Raw genomic sequence first — 24989 nt, forward strand, 5'->3', positions numbered from 1 at the left:
CCCCGGCAGCGGCAGGCGGGAACGGCGCAGCCTTCGTCGGGTGCGGCGTGGCCGCCCCTGCCCTCGCTGCGCTCCGCTCCGCGCCCCGCGCCCGCCTCCCCACGAACTCCCGCGGGCCGCGGCGGGGGGCAGCGCCCGCCCCGTCCCGTCCCGTCCCGCCCCGTCCCGCGCGGAGCGGAGCGGAGCGGCGCGCCGGCCCCGCCGTGCCCTGGATGCCCCAGCGGCGCCGGCGGCAGCAGCATGGAGCGGCGGCGGGGCGTCCCCGGGGGCTGGCCCTGCCTGCTGGCCGCCCTGGGTGCCCTGCTGGCGGCGGGCCGGGCGGCTGCCCCCCGTGCCCGCTTCTCGCCCTTCTTCTTCCTCTGCACCCACCACGGCGAGCTGGAGGGCGACGGCGAGCAGGGCGAGGTGCTCATCGCCCTCCACATCGCGGGTAACCCCGCCGCCTACGTGCCCGGCCAGGAGTACCACGGTAGGTGGTGGCGCCCACCGTGCTCGGCGCTGCTCGTCCCCGGGCGGCCCCGGAGCGTCCCGCGGGGAGGAAAGCGGCGGGGGGAAGCGGGCGCCCCGGACGGGAACCCACGCGGTCGTGTGCCGTGCCCCAGCTCAGCCCCCGCGGGGGGCTCGGCGGAGCGCCCCACCGCGCGGGACCGTCCTCACCTGCCCGGGGCGCCGGGACCGCCGCCCGCGCCCCTGTCCCAGCGCCGCTTCGCCTCGGCGCGGCTCCCGCCAGGCGCAGCCGGGAGCAGAGGAAATTCCGAGTCCCTGCTCCTCAACCGGCCCTGGGCTGGATCCAGAGCCTCACAAGTTGCTGGCAGTCTGTCCCTTTCCCACTTCAGCGGCTTTCGGAGCCGGCTCGCACCGAGCGCATCACCCTCTCCTGAGGGGCTGCTGCCATCGGGTCACCGCGGTGTGTCACCGCGAGGACCGGCTCGGCGCGGCTGCCGGCCAGCCTGTTGCTCCCTTGCAGGGGCCACGGACGACAGCCGGGGGTCAGGCACTCATAGGTGGCTTTGGAGATGGAAGGTCGTGCCCAGAATTAATAAATAAACCTGCTTTTTGTAAGCGCCCAGGCGGAGGAGAATGAACAAGAAAGAATAGGCAAAGTTGTTCACAAAGTAGTGTCTCTGCTTGGGGCTGTACTGGGTGAGGGGCACAGCCCAGGGCGGAGTGGGGCCTCGCAGGCAGGTACACCACTGTGGGAACCTGCTTTCGGCTGCAGAGTGCCCCCGGGAAGCAGCACTGTGTGGTTCAACAGCCTCAGCACCATTTCTCTGTATAGAAAACTTCCATGTGTGAAACATTTTTAAATTCATAACGATGGGAGACTGCTTAAGGCCATATTCATTAATCCTTATCTCTTTGTGTCTGTTTGGAGTTTGCAATGCTACGGAATAATTGCTAATTCTGCAGTAAGCAGTTGGAAATCAGAGAAAATGACAATAAATGTCTATTTAAAACACCTTGCTCAAACCCAGATACTGTAGGATAGTCCCTGGCTAAAGATTGAATTAAACTTCTGACTTTCATATGTTCCAGCACAGAATTTAAGTTTCAGGTAAATTATTGAATAGTTGAGTTATGTGAAGATTCTAATTGAAATTTTTACTGTAAAGACTTAAACCCCAAACACATCAAATACTCATTTTCACGTAATATGAGGCATCCTGAAGTTTTTGCCTATGTGCAAGCTTTAACTATATAGTTTTACTAAATACATAGGAAACTTTTAATTTTAAAATACTGGTATCTTTTCTAAAAACCCACATATATATGACTTCACCAGATAATTTTTTTCCTTAGAGCCTTAGATCTTACAGCCCATAATACACATTCAGGTTAGCTAAATTGCGTTCGACCTGCTGAGCCACAGAGGGAAAAAAGACGCTTTCCTGCAGAAGGAAAAAAGAACCTGGGATTTCCATTTTGCACTGTTTTAAAGGCTGGATTTTTGAAATTATATTTCAACCACGTAAATAACAGAATCGCCCCTTTCCTCGCTACTGCCGTGTTTTCCAAGCCTGCAGCCGGCGTTTAAGACCCTTTGCTGGTCTAGGGATAGAGGCTTGTGGCGGGCAGGGCTGTCCGGCTGTCCTGCGGGGTGGGGAGCAGGGACAGAGGTTGTTTCTCCAGGGATGCTCTTCTGCAGCTTGCCTTTTTAAAGAGTTTTTGAATTTTGAAGCACCAGCTTGCGGAGCAGCGCCCCAGCTGCGCGCCAGACCTTTCAGGTGGCCAAGGGTGGGTTTTCCGTCGCTGTTTTGCGTCTGACCGAGCAAACTGCGGCGTCTTTGAATCTGCCTCTGTGCCTCGTGGGATTTCTCCCTGTCCGCTCTCAGATTTTGCGGAGCCGCTGCTGCCCCGCTCCCCGGCCCTGCGCGTCTCGCCCGAGCCCAGCCCGCTCGGGGAGCGGCTCCTGCGGCATCTCCCCCGGAGCCTCTGCTGACCCCGCTGCCCGGCCAAAATTCGCCCCGAGGTTGCGCGTTCCCGTCTGAAGCAGGCACTGCTGGCGCGGCGCTGCCCCGGCATCATCGCTGCCAGAGGCCAACATCTGCGCGGGGTGCAACCCAACCATTTCGGGGCTTCTTTTAAAGCCACCGTATTCAGCTAGAATAAAGAAATCAGACGCGTTCAAAGGATGAGCACAGAAGGAAGTCCATAAGCCGAACTTGAAAACTAACTTGTTAACTCAGTGCGAGGAGTAGGTACACCTCGGTGTGAGCCAGACTCCTAATTTATATCAAACTTGGAACGGTGATTTCTTTACGAATTCGTGCATTGATTAAAAACCTACCTATGCCAAACCATGGCAAGAAGCACTGTCTATTTGCTATGCACAGTGCAGCAGACATATTCTTGAGCTAAGCACACTTAATCAGTTAGATATTCTGAAATATGTAATTTGAGTATTTTTAAATATAACAATTATCAATGTTAAATATAGCACAAGAAAAAAAAAAAAAACCCAGAGTATACAATCTGAAGAAATAATTTGAAGCAGCATGGAATTTTATATAGTACAGTTTAACGATGCTGAAAACTGCCAGTCTCTACTGGTTGAGCATTTATCATTTAAAAATAAAACTTTAAAGGTGGTCTTGCAGGGACACAGAGAAGGATTTTTGACATGCTGCACAGAAGCACCGGACAAAGGCAGATTTACATATGTACAATGAAAATTCACCTGCTCAGAGAGCATGTTAAAATGCTCTGAATCTTTGCAAGTTCCAGTGAGGCCCTGTTTTACTGCCCATTCATTCTACAGGAACAGGTGACAGCAGCATCCAAGAACATCAAACTCAAAGAGGAGGGAATTGGATGAAACCATATGCCAAGGACTGGATGAGGAAAAAAATCTGATTAAAAAAATCAGCCACCGACTTTCTGCTAATTTGTTTAGACATTTCCTTGGGCACTCAGAGGGGGAGTCAAACCACTGTGCGGCCAGTGGAGCTGTGACAGGGGCTCTTGGCCCTTTGCCCAACTGTCCCTCACGCTGCCCAGCACGACAGGAGAGCAGCAGCATGTGTTGCAGAAGATACTTGCCTGGGAAGCACAGGAGCTCCTGCAAGTGGCTTCTCTGGGACCCTGAATCTGGCACTTTATTTCCCTGTGCCTCTGAATTTCCTAAGTAAAACAAAGGCAATAATATTCCCTACTTTGCATAGTTAAATTAGATACTTTGGGATTTAGCACTTCTCCCCTAATACTTAAAATTACTCCAGATTTGGCCCTGTTCCTGCAAACAGTAAATATTTAATCACTGATTGAATAGGACCAGACCTACACTGCATATAAATATACTCTTTTATATAAGAGGACTGACTTGATACATCAGCAAACAATTTTATTACCTTTGGCAGACATTTATTCCTTGAATTAGCTTATTTCAAATGTAATTAAGTCCTTGAGCTGGCAAAGCACTTAGGGGGTTGCTCAAATGCAAACTGACAAAGTGTGCACTGGTTTAATGTAGGCACCTGCTCAGCTTCCTCTCAGCCAAGGGGGGGCTGCGTGTTGGGGGAGCAGCATCAGGGCTCGCTTGGCTTGCGCGTAGTTTTCCTCATAGATAGGGATGTTCTTCTTTTGGTTTTCTCCTGGGTTTTCCTCTGTAATATGCAGAACAGAATATAATTTCTTAAAAAAAAAATCAAGCCAAACCCAGTATAAATTGAAAATTTTTATATAACTCCATTTGGGTTTATTTGCAATCTGTGGTTGATTTTTTAAATCCATGTCAATGCGCCTTCAGTGCTGAGAGCATGTACCATGATTTACTGGCAGATAAGTACATTGGAACTGCATAAAGAAATAAGGATAAACTTGACTGAATATTGAGTCTTTACTGACCTTAATCACAGAAAGCTCAAAATGAACAGTCAGATTTGTAGTGTTTAAAAAATACAAATGGATTATCTTTACACTGTATTTGTTCTTATCCCTTAAGAGTTTTTTTCTGTCACTGCAAACAGTTCCTTTTTCCCAAGGTTTCAAATTTAGATCTTTTAGGAACAACTTTGAACTGTTTTCCCATGATTGATGCTAAAACTCATCATTCTGCCCTTAAAATAGTTTTCTTTAATGAGACTTGAGTTTCTATTTCACTCTCCATTGTTCCTTTTTTTTTCCAGAGCAGATTAACCTTCAGTCCCCAAATGTTATCAGTTTCCATCAATGACTGCTACTATTCTTAGATATACTGTATATTGTCCAGAACCATTGCTGTGATAGGTTGTAAAAAACAGTTTTTAACTATTTTAAGTGGTAGTTGTGCACTCTTTCAGGACTGATAAAAAGTTGTTTAAAGTCTGTCTAATTCCACCTTTTTTACTAACCACTGTATTTTAGAAATACAGATTGTGACTTAGTACCTATTTTCATAGGTAACCCATGACAATTACTTACATTTCTGGTGGGCGTTTTCGTTGTAAATTCTTATTGTTCAGATCACTGGTAAAAAAAAATGTGCTTGAGTTTGAAGTGAATGAAGGGAAGAAAAAAATAACTGGAATTCAAGTAGTGATGCTGCTTGAGGTATAATCAGAGCTGTAACCCAGTGGCAGAAACTCAGGCATGGATACTTTCTCTACCAGTTGTGCTGAAGTGTAGGAAGTTTTTAGTGAGTCAGTAGAAATAAACAACGAACAGGAAGTGATGTTAGTGCAGTGGTAACAGAAGAGCAGATTTGCATCTCTGTTTTCCATCATCAGCCCAAGAACCAGGTCAGCTTCTTGAGTCTTTTGCAGGCTATTCCCGCAAAACCTTTCATCTCACTCACTTACACACTCCTCTGATCTTTGGAAGAATGGAGATTTCCATCATTTTCTGTTTAAAATTAAAGAAGTGTGGAAAAATGTTTGCTCATGGGAGTCCAGTTAGCTCCAGGGATTATTTTAGAACTCTTCTCTTAAGGGACACTCACATTAAAAACATGAGTCTGGAAATAGGTAGCAATGGTGAGGGAGTTATTAGGAATGGGGAAAACCCTTGATCTTCAAGTCTCTCCTTTCCTCTGAGGTTCCTAGCAATATCTTGCAGCTGCATAAGAGTTTCATAGCACATAAAAATTTCATCTTGGGTCAGCATTTACTAAAAATGCCTTCATCCACCAGAGTCTCCAGAGCGCACCCTGAGTACTGAGGCCTGTTTGAATTTCTCAGATCTGAGCCTTACTTGGTATGTTATTGAGGAAATATGAGTTTTTTAGGTCTTGATGTTGACCAATGCATTGTCTATATTTCTGAAGTTCTTGTCTGGCCTCAAAGTTTGTGTGGTGTGCGTTTGCAAATTTTAAAGAGTTGTGCTTTTAGGATCCCTTGACCAGAAACTGATGAAGGGTGCCAACCTTAAAAGAAAAATATAGGCAGGATCACAACTGACAGCCTCTTGCAAACTGTGTTTCACTAGGGAAGATGTTAAATTTCAATGGTTTTGTCTGTCATCACTAATTCGTGGGCATCATAAGCACCAGCAGATGGCCCAGCCAAAGATGAAGTCAGGCACGAGATTGATGAAAGGAGGTAGAAGGTCCACAAAGGCCTAAATGAGCCTTTCTTGCAAATTTGCAGAAGAGATGTAATCTCCGGTTAAATCCTTTCTCCCCTCGTCAGGGGGCTGCTCCCCCCTTCAAAGGAGACTTGATTGCCCCAAATAACAGAAATCAAAGCCAGCATGGCGTGCTGCGTGACCCACATTTGTGAGGTGACATCTGACTGTGGGACAGACACGGCATTGTTGGTACTGCGGATCCGTGTAGGGCAGACTGGGCTGGGCCGGGCTGTGTACATGAAAAAATGATCTCTGCCTCGGTGAGTTCACTGTCCAAGGCCTGGAGCTGGCTGTGGGGGCTGGCATGTGTGCATGAACCTTTCTTCTGGCACATCACCCAGCACTGGAGTCAAGGAATAAAAGAAACCTGTAAATGGTTAAAGGGTGCAAAAATACTGTTTCAGTGGGAATATTGCACATATTTTCTGATTTCTGTGTTCAGAGATGTTTCTAATATGTGTAATTTATCTGTGGAATTCATTGTCAAAATATGTCCATGCAAACTTCTTTTAAGCAGAAATTTCTAACATATTTTTCTTATTATTTATATATATTTATATATATATATATAGGTGTATATATATATATATAAAAGAAGAGATAAACCTTCAAGATCTAAGGTGACCAGTAAATGATTTATAAGTAGGTTACTGTTGCATGGTGGCATGTAGGATGTTTCTCCAATGTTTCCCGCATTGATTATTTCACTAAACCCATGTCAGTTCATTAGGCAGAACAGGGCAAGACTGGTGCCATTTCTCATTTTCCTTATTGTTGCCTTAATCTGGATTTTTGGAGGCCACTGCTCTTGAAATACTGTAACTTTTTATGATAGTGCAATACTACAGTATTTGCATATTGACTGGCTGAAGTATGATTTTCAATCTGATAATAGCCATGGTGATGAAGCTGAGATGGATTCAGATGCAATCTTTATTTGCTTTGTGTCTCTCATGCCCTACAGCTGTGGTTTAGATTCGTCATGAGTGTTTGCTGCATGGAGAGGGAAGGAAATGGCACTGTCTTACCTCTGAGAATAACCAACCTTTCGTACCAGACCTTGTTATGAGAATTTCAATAGTCTCTGATGAAAGGTTCAGTCTTTCTAACATGCTTCCTTTCTTTGTCTTAACATTTCCTGCCTTTTCATCAGGCATGAAAGGTGCACAGAGTGCAAATGTGTGTCTGGAATATTTGTGTAATTCCCATCTTTTCCCCCCCCCCCAGTTGGGACTCACCTCGGGGATAAATATAGGACAAACCCTCTAAGTGCAATCTTTGACATCTGTCAAAGCACACTAGCAGATTGCATGGGGAAAGACCTTCCTAGTTGGTCAAGACAATGCCTTCTTGTTAGGCAGGTGGTCTTCTTCCATTCCTCCTTCCCTTAAGTCAGTCCTGGAAACTGAAAGGCATTTCATGTGTCACACAATTCCTGCTGGGCTCTGCCAATGGACAGTGGCATCATGGAGACAGAGATCTGTCTGGTCCATGCCCACAGGACCTTCTGCAGGTCCCTGCAGTGCTCAGATGCCTCCCACATCTACACATTTTACTCTTTTCCTCAAGGGAAGAGAAGGGTCAAGGGAGTGGGGTTCTTTGAAGACTTTGTTTTGTTTTAATGTATCTCTCACTAAACATTTGCCTTAAATAAGACCACGTTGGAGATGTGTATATCCCGCATGGAGAGGGAGTCCTGGGGCTTGTGGGGGCATTAGGGTTTGTACCTGTTTATTCTACAGTCCAGGACCAGACGTTATGCTGTCCCTCTGCAGCTGGAGAGGTCCTGGCTGGGGCTGGAGAGAGAACCCAGTGGCCAGGCGTGGAGCCGCAGGCTTCTTGCCGTTGTCTCCTGCAACCATCTGGAGTGGCTGCTGCCTCCGTGGCGTCAGTGTTTCCTGGGCAGCTGGGTTCAGCTTAACTTCAGGCAGAGACACCTATGGGCTTGTGCTTTGTCTCACCAACCTCAGCATCATCTGCGTCACTCCGGACTCCCTGCAGTGTGATTGTTGGCTGTTCATCCTTGTCCTGCTGCTGTCAGCATGGCTTTCTCTTTGGGGATGCTGTTTGGTCATGTGGTTTTTGCATGCTGGTAGAGATCTCCACAAGGCTCCTCTCTGTCTACCCCAAGGGGATCCTTGGTCTTCCTGGGAATCAGGATATCCCTGACTGCTATCTTTTAGTGTTTTCTCATGACCTGTTGTAAGCAATGCCTTTTATGTGAACATCTCAGTCTAGAAATCAGGATATGTCCTGGGGAACTGGACATGAGTGGCTTGTGAAAGTTGCTGGGGAGCAGGAAGGGAGTTCATACCCTTTCCCAAAGGCATTTATCCCAAAGTGGAGAGTGCTTGTTACAGTCTTTATAACATCCCTCTTGCCATATTTTTCCATCTGGGGAACAAAACAGAAGTGGCTGTTCCCTGCTCCTCTCTAGAACTTTGGTATTAATATTGGTCGTGAGAGTTTCACAAGCATCTCCTTGGGAAGGGAAATCAATGGCACTTTTTCAGACTGTGTCTATTGAAGTTCAACCTGCAAGAGCCCTGAGTGACAGCCTTCACCCCATCACCTCCTCCCCTCTTCTCTGCCTGCTCAGGGGAGGAAGCAGCTCCAAGGGACAGTGCAGAGTATTTGACTGAGATGCCCAGAGTAAAATTTGATTCAGTTTTGCTAGAGGTGAAGCGTTATTAATAAGCCCAGCCTTTGGGTGTAGGGGTTCACTGGGTGTTGGAAATATTTGTGAAGCCATGTATAACACTATCACTGTGTCTCTCCTGAAGCAGAAGCCTTGGGGCATGCGGCCATGCAGGGTGGTTGCTGGTTTCTCTCTTTGCTTTTGCAAGATCCAGCAGAGGGGAAACTGGAGTGCCCTTGGTCTTCTTCAGCAGGGTGAGCAGATTAATCCTCAGAGATGGGGCTGAAGGTCTCCGTGTGTTTCCCAGAATGGCTTCTACTCACAAGTATGCATATGTGACTGCTTGTTTCCCACAGGAGACATGGCCATGCTCATTGGGCTGAGGAAACTGAGCTATAAACCTGAGATGAAATGCCAGGAGCTCTTGCAGCACACTTAGCAAAATTTTGATTGCCTCGATTTAGACAGTTACTTATTCTTCATGTCTGCTTGAAGGGTAGTTTTGTAAATAAACAGGTATGACCCGAGAGAGATGAGACAAGAAAAGGGGCTGCCTGCCAGCCCCAGCTCCAGCTGTGTCTGTGTCTCCTACTGTCCATTCCTTGCTGCCATGGAGGGCTGGATGCTGGCACCTATCCCATGTCCCTTTCCAGAGCCTGGCTGCAATGTGGCTGTACACTGAGGGGTCCAGCTGGTGAAAAGCACACAGAATAAGGGGCCTCACTGTTTCCTTCTTTCCATCTCTCCAGTGTAATTTTCAAGAGTACGGTTAGATAATCGAAAGTCGACAAAGAAAAAAACTCTGTACAGGGAAATCCGTCAAACAAGCTCAATTTCATGCACAGGCATGCATCCAGAAGCAAATGCTGTTTCCCCTCCTCATCTTGCTGCATCCCATCTGCAGGCAGTTCCTGCCCCATCTTGGATTTGGAGGGATTTTCATATTGGTTGTCCACAAGTGGCAAATGTAGGTTGCTCCTTGGGAATGTGTGGGGGAACAGTGAAAGTTGTCTGTCTGTCCATGTGCACATGATAGTGAAGAGGAGGGAAGGGAATGGGAAAAGAGAAAGCACAGAACACTCATTGCCCAGAAGAGTTGAAGAAATCTGGGAATGTTTTTCTCTCTGTGGCTGAGAGGTAGTTTGTGGTCACATCATTCAACAAATCTGGTAGAATATTCATAAATGAGATAGCGAGGATGCAGAAAATCAGCTTTCCTGGGCAGGAGGCTTGTGTTCTTGCCAAGAAACACTTAATGGAAGAGCTGTCTTCCCATGTGGATCCTGCATGGGGGAGCTCTTCCTGTGCTAGAAATGAAAGCAATGGGTAGGTGATCAGCCTTTTTAACATCTGAAAACAGCAGCGTGACCCTCTGTGGCCTTTCTTCATGTCAGGCCCTGAGAAGTCGTTCATCACATCACGGGGCTTGGCAAGGTCCCTGCCATTTGCCTTCCACTGTTCCCACTGCTCTCCAGGACAATACAATGCATAGGAAAGAACAAGAACTATAGATAATATTTATCTTTCTGGCTAAACAAGCTATGGTTTCCAGCCCACAATAACCTTCCAGTGTTCCTATCTCACAGAGGAAATGCATTGCTAGAAAAAAAACAACACTCCTTCCAGAATTAGACACATTCATCTGGACGAGATGGTCCCTTCCAAACAAAACTGGATGAAATTATTATTATAGCAAGAACTGCAGAGAGAAACAAAACAGCCAAACTGGCCAAGGCAAAGACCCTGGTTTAACAAACTGTTTGCCAGCCTTGCAGTGCAGCAGTTTGTGGGTATGCCAGGTGTCAAAATCAAAGAATCAGTACTTAAAAGTGGTTAAAAAAAATAGTTCCCAGCATGTTTGGAAAAAATCTCTGGCTGAAGTTCAGTGTTAAACATTTTTGTACAGCAACTCTTCTGACTCTGGCCCAAAACAAGTGTAGTCTTCAGAACCTCATTCAGATTAGTACAAAGATCCAAAACCTCTGGCAAATATTTTTATGCTTTCCAGTTATTATAATTCATTTGCTGATGGCTGATACCCTGCCAGACAGTTTTTCAAGTTGATGGTATTCTTGCATGAGGAATCCTAAGCACAAACGTGGGGTGGGTGGAGAACAGATTGGGACCAGCACTGAGGAGAAGGACTTGGGGGTGCTGGTGGGTGAGAAGCTGGATGTGAGCTGGCCATGTGTGTTCACAGCCCAGAAAGCCAAACACACCCTGGGCTGCATCCAAAGCAGCGTGGTCAGCAGGATGAGGGAGGGGATTCTGCCCCTCTTCTCCACTCTCACAAGACCCCACCTGGAGTTCTGTATCGAGATCTGGGGTTCACAACAAAAGAAGGACTTGAACCTGTTGCAGTGAGTCCAGAGAAGGCCCATGGAGGTGATCAGAGGGTTGGAGCACCTCTCCTATGAAGACAGGCAGAGAGTATTGTGGCTGTTCAGCCCAGAGAAGAGAAGGCTTGGGGGAGACCTTAGAGCAGCTCTCCGGTGTCCAAAGGTGGCCAACAAGAGATGTGGAGAGGGATTTTTACAAGGGCGTGTAGTGACAGGACAAGGGGGAATGGCTTCAAACTGAAAGAGGGCAGGTTTAGATTAGATATTAAGAAGTAATTCTATGCTGTGAGGGTGGTGAAACACTGGAACAGGTTGTCCAAGGAAGATGTGAATGTCCAGTCCCTGGAAGCCGTCAGTGCCAGGTTGGATGGGGCTTTGAGCAATCTGGTCTAGTGGAAGGTGTCCCTACCTATGGCAGGGGGATTGGAACAAGATTATATGTGAGGTCCCTTCCAAACAAAACTATTCTATGATTCTCTGAATTTATTTAGCTGGAATTTCCATGTTTGTAGTGAATTAATTTGAAATCTGGTTTTGTCAAAGACAAAATCTGATAATGTATTTGGTAAAAGTTTTAATAAAATGGGGAGAAGGGAAGTATTTGAAATATATTACCATTATTTTCAAAACATAGTTCTTATTTTAGTTTTGGAAAAATATATTGATTGTGAAACTGACTGTGAAAAAAAAAAGTTACATGCATAATCAGAAAATGGAATGAGACTTTTCTGCTTGAACAAAAGTCTTTGTCTAATTTTTTTGGTTCATTGAAGATTTTCATATTGACCTAACTGATATTTTAATTTATTTTTTTGTGCCAGATCCCGCAGTACTTCTTTTATGTTAGCCCAAGCTGATCTCTTTTTCTTTCTTTCTTTTCATTTTGGTTACTGAACCAAAAATTGAACAGTTCTACTTCTGACAAGTTGACCATTTAATTTCCGGCCACTGCACAGATCTGATTCAGACCACTCTCCTCGTGTTTGTTCCCAAAATAAATTGCAGAATCATAATTCACTCCTTAAGGCAAGGAAGGGCAGCTGGTAGCAACACTAACATTTCCAAGGTAACAAACTCACATTTTCTATAAGGATACCTGTGGCCGCTGTATGGCTACTAATGTGTAAATCAACCACATTTTCCTTTACATCTAGTCATTTTTCAGTTTTCTTTTTCAGCAGAAATCTTTTCCCTGTTGCAGTGTTCAGTAAAAAAGGCTTAGAGGAGATCTCTCACCTGCCTCCTTCTGCATGTCTTACAGTTAAAGGGTACTTCTGCTTCTGATCTGGAAAACCTGTTGCAGTGCATCTACAGAATTGTGGTTCATTGAACTAGACAAAGAGGCCTTCATGTCTTCAAAATTATCTCTTTTTTTTCATGGAATAATATTTACAGGGCTGTCCACCTCAAACAGAAATTAACTGCTGAGAGCAGGCATAGAAATTGCATTTGAGAGACGCGGGTTTATTTCCTTCAGGGAAGTGATCCCTGTGTTCTTTATTGCCCTGCTTTTCCTTCAACAAGTAGTTAATGCAGTTACAGAGTATAAAGGAATTTCAGCAGAGTTGTGATGTTTGCAGAATGTGCCTCAGCCAGAGGAGATGAAAAGGTGTGGGTTTGGCTGGAGCTGGCAGCACTGGTCCATTCCCAGCCTCAGGAAGCCTGGATTATTCTGTGGACCTTTTCACTCAAAGACATGTAAGTTTTGTTTCATCAAGTGGTAGCAGATGTTAGGGAGCCTTTATGCTACTCATCACTGACAGAATGCCAATGCAATGGCATCTGGCTGTTTTCTTAGTACAAATGGTGTTTTTAAACTCTAAACTGTCTTTGAGCAGTGGTAGTGGTGCATTACACGCTGACTATTCTTCTTCTGGGACCTTGCCCAAAACCCCAATGAACAACTCCCCCCTCAAGTGCCTTTTGCCCAATTAGTGAGATTACAGTAGAGAGAAAATTCTCCTTCTAATTGTAATATTTTCCATTTGAGAAAACACATTGTAAAATTAGTTACATTGCAATATTTCCTTCGATTGCATTTCACTAACTGCTAAGAAACACTAGTGAGTGACTTGCACTGTAACTAGCAACCTTTCATTCCAGATTTACAAAGCCTGTCCTTTTTGCAGTTACCAAGTATTTTCTACATGCAAACAGTCAGAAACAGGGAATCTTTTTGTTCTAATTGATATTTTTTCTCTAGAGCATGTAGATTTTTCATGAGGTGCAAAACTCATACAGATGCTAATAAGCATAATCTCAAATCTTCAGAACAGTCAAATTATTGACAAACAGAAATTGCATCTTCTGCCTTGGAGCATTCCAGCTTTTAGCACGTCGGGGAGGAGGAGGACTGTCACCAGCATGGAAGAGGATCAGTGCCAGCAAAGCCCACAGCTCCTTGATGCATCACATAATACGAGTGATGAGGCAAGAGTTTTGGACAGCAGGACAAGATTTAACCCTGCTCTCTTCTTGAAAATTTTCCTAATTTAGTCATCGAGCAGAACATCTGGATGGCAGTTTCCATCCCTCTTTGGGCAGTGCTGTGTTGGGGCAAGGCTGAATGTGGCATCCAGGTGCAGGCTGGTGAGGCAGAAGAGATGACCACCGTGAGGGAGCAGTCAGATTTTTCCCCCTCTTCTCTCCTTCTTCAGAATGCTGGGCTCGTTGCTCAGAGATTTAGCATCCACAGCTTCCATGTAGTGACTTCCCTCCACATTGCTGGGCAGATGTATTGGTGGGAAAAACACGCCCTGGTCAAATGATCTGGAAGAGGTTCCAGCTGCCAGTTCAGTTCTCATCCCTTCTGCTGAATTTAACCTGTGTTTGGTATGGTTAGCATGCACAGTGGTTGTAATTCGTTTGAATTAGAGGGGAATCATCCTCTTTGTGCTGTTTTAACATCAAGAACACTCTGCTCTGTTATAAAGAGAGATTGATGCCTCTATAAATATCTAGGCCAGAATTTGATGGCCCTGTTAATTTTGGGTTTTACTTACGAGTATCTTGTATAGATATTTACCTTTAAGAAAAATTTGGAATGAATGATAATAACACATTGCTTTCTCTCCATTATTTTTGATTAATTTGGAAGTGTTTAGGTGTAATTAAAGGATAATAATACATTTATTTTGATTACACACTTAAGAGCATGTTCCATGATATCCTTTGTTAAATACCTGTCTGTTCTACTGTTTCTTGAGCTTTTCTGTTGCAGGCAATCAGATCACTGCTAGGATGAATTGTTACATGTTGGGAGGCTAAACATTTAATGTGCTCTTTAGAATCAGAAGAGGTGCCACAAGGAAATATATGTGGGAGACCTTAATATGTATTTTGGGGATCTGGGTCTGTAGCAGCTATTTATTATGTTTAATGTATGCCTCATGGCAGGCCTGATGCAATGCCTGTCATGTGCCAAAAGCTAGCTCTACTGTATGGTGTCTTATAAATTCCCCTGTAATACTCCCAGAAAGACCATGTTTCAGTGGCTTAGATCTGGTTCAGGTTTTGTATTGGTGGGGGCACTTTTTATGTGGTACAAAGCTGTATTATACTGGGTAAGAGTTAGGAATTCCTAGGAAATCTCCCTGTTCTACTTAAAGGAAAAAAAAGTTTGGGATATGTTTAAATATAAACTTCCTTAAAGGAAGCCTAAGGGCTCAGGCTCATTTTTACTTTCCAAGAACTAAAAACTGGAAGGATGCAGAGGTAGTTGAAGTTTTTGTGACCTATTCACTGTAGGAATATCTTCTGTTGAATTTGTAGCCTGAAAAATCCTGTGTTACTCAAAAAGCTACAAACTGGAGCATTTCCCTGTGAGGAATGGAAGAAGAAAGAAATGTTTCTCAAACTTAAATCAGGATTTTTACATGTTAACTATAAATATATTGCAACTGAATGCTTTTAAATAAAATAAATCTGCTTTCTGTCTCTGCAGTAATGAATTGGGCAAAGGGATTTATCCAGGGTATTTCAGTCAGATGAATGGAGAGATATGTCCATCACCACTAACATGACGGTTATTCCTTCTAAATATAAACTTAATATAAATATATTAAAGGCTTGATTATACCGTTAAGAAGATTAGTACATTTAAACAGAAAATAAAGGCTTGTGTGCCCTAAATGTGAAACTAAAAGGAGAGGGTTTCATATGTGGCACTATCACAACATTCAGTACTTTTGAACAAGGTGTTTTCCCCATGGAAATACCTGTAAGGGATAATCACTGCACGCTACCTCTGGGAATTGGTGGGATGCCTTAAGTCTAATCTCTTTCAAAACAGTAATTTGAATATATGCAGGTATTAATCTTGGCCTATTGGGGGTTTTTTGTTGGAGTAAGCATAATAGGTTGCATGTGATCATGTCCACAATGGCAGTTTTCTGTCTCTTTTCTGTAAATGTTTGGGATAACTCTTTATTGCAGAAACTGTGGCAAATTATAAAAAATATGTGTCAGAAGGGAAAAAGGATTGATGATGCCTCTGTGATATTTCTCTGAATCAGATCTATGAATTAAAAATATTTAGCACCTATTAAAGATTTCAGTGTCTTTTAATATTGTACTTGACTTACAATGTCTCTAAGAACATTGTATCTGAATTTTCTGATGGTATTGAATTTATGACATTGAATTTAAGACTTTTGTGGTCATGTCATGAAGCTTGTTAGGTAGTGTTTAACATGTCCCCTTTTAAATTTTTTTTTTAATTCTTCTTCTTTATAACCTAGTAGTTCTTCTCAGTGAAAGATTTATAGTGAGGATGGGGGAAGACTTGCAGTTATCTCCTGATAGATAGCACTCCTTGATTTCCTTTTATGCATCTCTCAAATTAGATATTCTACACCTTAATCACAACATCATCTTCCTTACTTTATCTTTTCAGAGTAAAAGCACTGCAATTATAAATTAACGTAGAAATATCATCAGATCTTCTGCCTCAGGGCTTGTCTTTGTTTTTGACTCAAGCATCACTCCATGGTCAAGTCCTGTCCAGAGAAAAAAGCTGCTTAATTGAATCCAGAGGGGGCTGCAGTTTGAATGGGCTGCTCTGTCTGGAGGCAGAGCTGGAGCTGGTGTTAACCACAGCCCTGTTTCCCTGGGGACTGGACATGGGTGACTCTGCCTGTGGCTGTACCAGGGCTGCCAGGAGATGTGCAGGCACCCAAAGTGTTGTGTGGGTCAAAGTTAAATGCTTGCACTTCAGAGGGAAGATCATGGAGTTATGGACTGCTAGGTATGTCGACTTCTAGGTCTGTGGCTTTTCCACCTGCTGGTTGCTCAGGACCGCATGCAGTGCCAGGCCCCCGAGCCCTTCTGGCTGCTGGCAGCACATCCACCTGCCTGGCACTGGCAGTGCTTGCACTGGAAGGGGATGTCAGGTCTGGCTTGGGCTGAGATCCTTTGAATTTTCTGCCCTACTTCCCCATCAGCTGGCTGGTGCCAAGGGGAAGGGCTGCCTGACCATCCTGACCCTTGAGACAAGCTGGGGATAAAACTTTGCCTGTCCCTCTTTTGAGGCTGGAAGCTGAGTATAGAACCTGGCCCTTCCTGGAGCTGTAAATGCTTTTTGTACTGCCCATTGGAACTCTTCAAACCCATATTCTCTAAAATTCTAAAAACTCCCAAACATTGATAGCTTTTACATCCCTGCAAGAGCTGCCATCCTTTAAACACCTACACATCCCTTTACTCCCAGTGGTTATTATTGCATAGTAATGTCCCAAGTATTAAAATGTCCCTGTATTTTTTGCCTCTGTGGTTTTGGTGCTGTTATCATTGGCATAACAAGATGCTGCAGACCAATATGCTAAATAAATATTCTTCACACTGATGTGGTGTGGTTGCCTTTTCTGCATGCTTATGCTTGCAAATAAATGTATTTGTCCCTGAAGAAAATTTATGGGCTCTTTCTGGGGCACTGTCAGTACGCTGTCTATCCTCCTCCCTTTGGAATGTGTTGGTTGACGTTGGTTAATCAAACGTAACAGGGATACAGGTCTCAAAGATGTGAAAGACCTGAAAGCTTGATGGAAACTGGTAGCCAGCAGAGTAAAAGGACCCAGGGTCATGCCATCACTAAAACTGAAGGCAGTCAGGTGAGCTCAGCTATTTATTAGCCCTAGGAGAACACAGATGGAGAGGGAGACCCTGCACATGCCACAGCACGGAAACTCTTTAGCAAGACTCTGCTGTACCCGACAGACACTGGGGAATGCAGCAATGAGGGACTGATCCCCACTGAGAACAGTTTTCAGTTCACTGATGAAAATAAAAGCCACTCTCCTGCCACAGGGTGCTGGGCACCAGGGCATGGCTGTCCTGGGGCTTGGTTCATGGTCAGGATGGCCTGGGGAATGTGTGGCCCTGTCCTGGGTGAGCAGAGGTTGGCAGTGATGGGGAGAGAGGCCCCTCCACTGGGGTGGCCATGGATGAGGGGCAGTTGGGGTCCCCAGGGGAACAGGGGTCCCACAGCACCGCCAGCCTTTGCTCCCACCCTTGCACCAAAGCCCTTAGGAGCGGCAGGGGGGTTTGGGTTTCTAGTCATATCTAGAAGATAATTTTTGTCCTGGATGCATAACCAATTCTTCTGGTGACCATCAGAGGTCAGTGGCTTTTAAGCCAAAGGTTGATCTAGTCCCTGAAGATTTTCTTCATCTCCTGAATAAAGAGGAGCTGTCTGTGAAGGGCAACTGCAAAGAAGGAGCATAGTGATCCCTGTAGGAATAAATTCTCAGAAGAAGCAGGATGAAGGCAATAATAGAAAGCCTTTGAAGACCTGTAGGGCTGAACTGCAGTAGTGTGAGCAGGGTGGAAGGTGGCTGAGGGCATTTGTTTGTCCCCTTGCCCTAAGCTAGCCTTGGGGCAAAGCCCTTCCCAGGCACCAGCCCTGGCAGAGACCAGTTCAGGGCCAGGTACAATGAGACATGGGCGATTCTCAGCCATAAATAGGCTTCTTTGTTACCTTCAATGAGATTTTTATTGTTATTAGGAAAACTCTTCCCATGAGATCTTAACTTTCATGTTGTGCTCTATCCAAGTGTGTTTAAATATCAGATGATTTATTTCTATATTTTCACTTGTCCTCCATGGGAATGAGAAGGATTTTAATGTAGTACAGAAAACCCTTTGAGATCTTTGAATTAGAAGAGCTCTAATAGAATAGAGTCTTTTTTTTAAAGCATAAAATGATGTGTTTGGGACTATAATTGATGATATCCTCATGAATCCCTCGAGTTAAATAAAGTGAATCAGGTAAACAAAGTACTTTGTCTTGCTCAAATGCATTGTTGCAAAACCAAGAATAAAACACATCTGTAACATAATTAATTTGAATTTGTTTTACCAAAAAGAAACACTTTTACTGAAATGGCGATATTTTAATTTTGTGCATCATCATGGGATCACTTTAAATTAAATTAAATTAAACTAAACTAAATTAAATTAAATTTCTGTATGAAATTTGCATTTGGGTCATGTTCTGTGGAAATGAGATCATTATTCCATTGGGTGAAATGTTACCAAAATGGTTCTGGTGAGGTGAGAATTTGGCCTTGAATTAATTCTAATGCAATTGTAACAGAATATTTTTAGGTAAAAGCAGTGATGCCAGAGAAACATGCCAACTTAGGTAATATTTAATACTTGAAGTCCAATGCTGATCAAGACACCAGTTTCCAATTTCCCTTCCTGCAATCTGCCTGCCCTCTGCCAAGCACTGGTGTGTGATTAATTGACTGACATGAAGTCTGTTATTTACATTGCAGATATATTGTAAGTAGACTCCAGGTGAAGCTCACAGCATGCTGCATATTTACCGCCATATGTTCAGGAGGTTATGAACAGAAAAAAGTAAGTCTAAAGCCAGAGGAGGTATTAGAGGACACAATAGAAAAGCTAATTATAAAAGCCTTCAAAAGCAGTCCCTGCTTCACTGTTTGATGTCCCAATATGTAATTACGGAGAACTAGGAAATAAGGGAAGATAATAAAAGGAAGATAATAAAGGGAAGATATAACAACCAGGGCATGCTATGTTGTGAGAGAAGAGGAAAACAGAGCTCCCAACGCATTTCTCCTTTAGCTGTTGGAAATGAGGGAGGACTGTGAAAGGAAGGTGGAGGGGGCAGGTGTCCTGGATGGTATAGACAGGGGAGGTGTGAGTTCAGGGGGAATGGGCAAACTTTGTCAGTGCTGTTTTTTGGGTGTAAACCGGTGTTTCACCCTCCTGAGGGGGCTTTGTACCAGGTGGATGGCCAGAAAGGGAGTGCTGGAGCCGGCAGCTGTATCAGCCCTATTGGCAAACAGTAATTTATTCCCTTTAAGCAAGGACAGCATGGGAGGAAATCACCCCACAGGGTGCCACCCTTGTTTTAAAGCCCATTATGGGCTGCCTGTGCAAGTAGAAAATCTTGCTCTGCATCTTTTACTGTATCCCATACTAATGTATATATTTTCCTTGCGTTATATCATTTCTGAGTTAGGCTTCCACTATGAGGGTCACAGCATGTCTCCTATTGTTTCATAGAGTAGCTAGTAAGGGTAGTATAGTGAGGGTTATAAATTTGGATGAAATAGAAGAAAAATATGTGTCTGAATCCTAGCTTTAAATATACATGTATAGTAGTAGATCAGTATTTCTTAGAAAAACAAGGGTGTTGCCCTGCATTTCTATCAGCTACACATGTAGTGGGGAGCTGGGGGTCAGGATGCTCTCAGGCACATGAAGCAGCTTCTGGCTGGCTGACGCAGGAAGGTGCAGGCAACGTGGGGGGCTGGAAATGACAGCTCTAATTTTGCTCCAGGGCTTGAGGGAGAATGTCTTCACTCGCCTCAAAGGGCCTTCCACAGCACACAGCTCAATTATTTGGATGGTAAGCTGATTAGAGGATTTGAAGCCAATCATCCAAAAATGGTTGATGCCAGACTCCAACTGACACATCAACTTACTCTCAATGAGGGCAGAGATGAGACACATTTCAAATTACGATTTTGTAGAAGTGTTTCAAACACCCTCAGAAGGTGTGTCATAAGCAGGGTGAGCAGGCAGCAAGTGGCTCTTTATCATTCCTTTGTGTCCATTCTGGTTGGTGCTGGGGGTCTGTGTGATGCCAAGGGGTGCTCATGTGCTGTGCCTGCTCCCTCTCCATCCTGGCACCTGGCTGGGCTCCAGGGCACAGGGCTCCCTCTCCATCCTGGCAGGCAGCTGGGCTCCAGGGCACAGGGCTCCCTCTCCATCCTGGCACCTGGCTGGGCTCCAGGGCACAGGGCTCCCTCTCCATCCTGGCAGGCAGCTGGGCTCCAGGGCACAGGGCTCCCTCTCCATCCTGGCACCTGGCTGGGCTCCAGGGGCACAGGGCTCTACAGGCTGCCTCTTCCTGAAAGGCAAGAAACATGTTTGCTTAGGAAGAGAAAATAGGAAAAGAGAACTGTGTTGGCTCAATGAGAGGGCAAGTCGGAAAAGGTGCCAAGAAGATTGGATGCTTAAAGTATCTTCTCGTCTACTCCTTGCTCTCCTTTAAAGAACTCCCAAAATTTCCTAAGTAAAAATTTCCAAATTCGCTCTTCTTTGCAAAATTTCAGTTTCTTAGCAGATTTGCAACCTGACTTTGTGACAATGATTTACACAAGTAAGCCTGCAGATTTGATGGGAGCAGTAAGGTTTACATGTGAATGGAAATCCTGAGAACATGAACCATAAAAGTTGCAGATTTTTTAAAGTAATATTTTGCTGTGAATCATTATCAGACGATTACATCTATATTTTTCCATAGTCTGTGGACAACTTAATGTTTAAGACATATTTCCTTACTTTTATAATTACATTCTGAATGGCAAATTTGCATTGATAAATTCTTGCTCTAAATGTATCCCTATTGCTAAAATTAATACACACATTATTATATTTGTTGCACATCACATTTTAAAAAGCATTTTCCAGTTGTTAAAAAAAAATGAGTTAGAGAAAACACATAAAATGTCAAAGGTGACAAAGAGACGAGCCCAGCCATGGAGGTGATTGGCTGGGGACAGAGAGCTCCTTTGCTCAGTACTTGCATAGTGCTGAGCACTTATGTCTGTAGTTATCCTTTCCTGCTTTAACCTTACTCAAAGCTGTGGTTCAGCTTCCTTCTCTGTTCCTGCAGGGACTGCTCTCAGTTTCCAAGATGTCAGGCTTGATGTGGACTGCCTCAGATTCTAAGTATTTATTGCACGTGCTGATGAGCTGTTCAAGGGTTTCCAGCACATATAAGTTCAGATGAATTTAATGTGAATCCTGGTGCTCAAATCTTTGTGAAATTCAGATTTTAGCTATTTCTATATGAACACTCAAGGACTTAGAGCCCTGGAGTGACCAAACGGGGGGGGGAATGAAGGGGCATCTTTCTCAGAGTACTGATTTTTCAGAGGACTTAGAGAAGCTGTAGTTTTCAGATGTTTACCTTTTGGTGGTGTTTAATTGAAATCAGCTAGTGGGATCAACAGTTAGTGAGAGACATGCTGGGGGAGCACACTTGTAATTCTGTTATGCTATTTTCCATATGGAAATAAGACTTACCCAAATGTGCCTTGCTGGACTGCTTTCTCTTAGATGAGAGGAAGCAGAAATAGAGTGAAAAAAATTCATGTTCAGATTTAAAAGGAAGCTACAAGGGTAGGTAAATGGAATTGCAGATTTCAAAGTGAGTTTATTCTGATGGAACACACAGAAAGCTAAGGTGGGACAAGGAAAGAGGAAGATTTGTGTGGTCTACAAATTACCTTGAAGCCAATAATACAGAAAACGAGACATTAAAGACATTAGTAAAAATTTGTGTCTGAAAGTGTAACAGTTTTACTTGTGTATCTCATAGGAGGACACTGACATTATTTGCATATATTTTTAAATATTTTATTGTCTGTTGAGATTAAATGGAAGAGCAAGGTCACGCCAATCAAAATTGCCATGAAAATTTGAGAGTTCAGATAGAAAATCTACCCTCCTCATCCTTTACCATGATGACCTAGGTTAATGAAAAGAAATAATAATATTTTACTCAGCTGTAAAATGGCCCTGGACAAGTGGCTGAGTAGAGTTTTACAGGCCCAGGTGAAGAGTACTGAAGAGAAACCACTTCTTGATATAAAACGAAGATTACAATCACTGAGGCAAAAGGAGAGAGAGGATGCGAACCTGACCATGTATAATGGTTGTATATATTTAAATGTGTGTTCTGGGATTCTTGGATGCTGTAGTGGGATGGATATATCCAGTAGTAAAAATGTGGTTGTAATAGTTTTCCTTCATAGAATACTGTCTAACCTACCTGGTCTTTTAAAATCTGTTGAGGCTGTTTTTAGGACACTTTGTCACATCTTATAAAAACCATTTTCTGAGCACTTGTGCCAAAGTGCAGATAATTCCACAGCCACTTGAAATACCCTTTCAGTATGAAACTTTGAGAGGGCAGTTTAATTTTACCACTAACTTGCCTGATTTTGAAAGACATTTCGTCCTTGCAAGTAGTTAAACCCTTAAACTGGTTAACTGCAGGTGGTTACATTTGCTAATCAGATGGATAATTATTATACATTGGTAAAAGAAAGCTGCAATTGCTATAGACGATTGTTAGGAGTTTTTAGCATGACAATGAACTGCAGCACCTGCCATTCCAATATGTTTTACAATTTTTGCTACTGGTATTATTTCCTAGACCCCCCCATAGCACAGAATGATCTATGCAGTGTTCTTGCTGGAACTTGAAGACATTTTCATTTCAAATGCCTTGTTGAATTTGCTTATAACTTTCCAACAACCTTACCTTTTAGGTCAATGTTTATTAAAGGTTTGCTTTCATTAAAATGGTGCATAGATGTTTTGCAGATTTATGTATTGCTATTTCTAATTACTGGCCAATTTGAAAAAGATCTTCACTTGCTGAAAGAAAATCAGGTTTCAGATCAGTAGTTTAGACTTTTGTGGTTCTGCATGTGTGTAACTCAGAGACTGCCTGCTGGGACCTGCAGGTTTCCTCCACTTTATGATTAGATCTGTGACAAGTTTGAAGGAATTTGTTTTGCAAGCAAGAGACTTAGCTATGCATAAATCACTGGAATGGCATAGGTATGTCTTTGCTGTGCTATGTATGTGGTATTTATTTCCATATTTGTCTTTTATATATATATATGTGCACATTAATCACTCTCCATTCTTCCTTAATTTAACTTCTGCCAAGCCCTGCCTTAAGATATCCCCCGGATACAGCAATTTGGTCAGGGAAAGCTACTTGTTTCACTCTGCACACAAAAAGCAACACCCGTCAGTATAAATTGGTGAGGATTAGTGTATTTGATAAAGCTGTGCTTTCACTGCCACCTGGATCTGCTTCTGCTGGCTGTTTACCACTCTTCAAGTCAGTTTGGGAAGAGTACGATGAATCTGCTTAACATCTATGGTGCTTACCCATGATAAAAAGTAACAAGGATTTAAAAAATCTTCATTTAGCTCTCCGGCCTCACAGAAAATCAATTCTCTATACTTCTCCTTCTCCACAACTTACCCATGTGGTGTGATCCATTGCAATATTTTCTTATTTATGATTGTTGGTTTGGAGAGTGAATCCTAATGCTCACAAAGAACTATTTGCTGCTCCTTGCTTACGTGTAAAATCACTGAGCAGAGACCCTCCTTTGTCCTTACAGCTTTTCTACACTAACATTACCTACGTCTCATGTTTGACCTTTACAACCACAGTTCCCATCTTTATTTTCATTATTATCTTTATATCTGTAGCTTTTTAGTAACAGTTTGCAAATGGATGGACTGCTGTCTCAAATGCTCTGAAATTTTAGCAGCTAAGATTCCCCTGAGATCCAGGGCCTCTGGGGGGGGATGAGTGACTCTTTGTCCTTTCTTGCTGCCTTTGTGTTTCTGCCCAGGGAGGCATGAGAGCACCACTTGCAATGGCCAGGATCTTGAGAAACTACATCTCAATGCAGCTAATTTTTAATATATTTCAATTTTATTGTCTTATAAATGTTTGGAGGGCTTTTTATGCCATTCTTAAATCTGAAGAAGGCAGCAGATTGTGTAATTCCTTAATTGTCTTAATCTCTTTCTCAAATTTCCATCACTTTCAATCAAAACCTGTTTTCTTATATTTCAAGGGGACAAGTTATCTCCCCAGCCCGGTCAGCAACATACACAGTCAATTAGAGGTTCACCTCTTAGCTTTTTTCCTATGTCTACTGAAAAAATAGTGATGTCCAAACCTGTATCCACTATCCTTTCATTTTTCATTTTACTGGAAACCCTTCTTTCTCTGATACTGTTCTGCAAGTCCAAGTTCACTTGCGTAGGTACTTCTGTTGTTCTGTAATAATTTGGAGGTGTTTTTGTAATTCTTTAATCTCTTTCTCAATGTGATTGCTCATTTGTTCAGGCCTGTGTTAGAGTTTCTCTTTCTTAGCACGTTTCAAGTTAGTCCAAATTTTCCCACTATCCTGTTTTTGGGAGAAACTTAGTCTGTGCAGTCTGGTCAGGCTGGTTAATTGGTTAAATTCCCCAAGTCTGCCATGGCTGTCTCAATAAGAATCCCATCTACCTGTGAGGGACTCCCTGAGTTTTCTGGCAAAAACTCAAAAGTTTCTAGAAATTATTTTAAGCCAGCTTTTGTTCATCATTTTGGTTTGGTTTGGTTTTCAACTCCTTCTGAACTCTTAGTCTAGGGTCACTTGGATGTCTTGTGACTTGTCTATTACTTGCACATTTTTGATGCAATAGTTGTAATGCCTCTCCATCGATAGTAGATCCAACTGAGATTTCCTCTTCTCTGGATCATATGAACCCCTTGCAGTAAGAAAACAAACTGGTAACTCCCATTTTTTTTCTTTGATTATCACTGCTTCTTACAAGCATCTCACAGAATTATTGCCACTTTTGGAATTCATTTATCAGCAATATTGTGAAATCAGTAAAGGGTA

At 43.5% G+C, this 24989-nt stretch overlaps 1 protein-coding gene across 3 annotated transcripts in view; it reads left to right on the forward strand.

The window, feature by feature from the left end:
- Positions 1-231: 231 nt before the first annotated feature.
- RELN (reelin) overlaps positions 232-24989 on the forward strand; it is a 274847-nt gene continuing 250089 nt past the window's right edge. For all 3 annotated transcript variants that reach the window (XM_032106018.1, XM_032106019.1, XM_032106017.1), the window contains exon 1: positions 232-469. In XM_032106018.1, coding sequence (XP_031961909.1) covers positions 241-469 — 229 coding nt within the window. In that variant the 5' untranslated portion in view covers positions 232-240. The remainder of the gene's footprint in view (positions 470-24989) is intronic.

Source organism: Corvus moneduloides, chromosome 4 (assembly GCF_009650955.1).
Source record: "Corvus moneduloides isolate bCorMon1 chromosome 4, bCorMon1.pri, whole genome shotgun sequence".
In the NCBI taxonomy this organism is placed as follows: domain Eukaryota; kingdom Metazoa; phylum Chordata; class Aves; order Passeriformes; family Corvidae; genus Corvus; species Corvus moneduloides.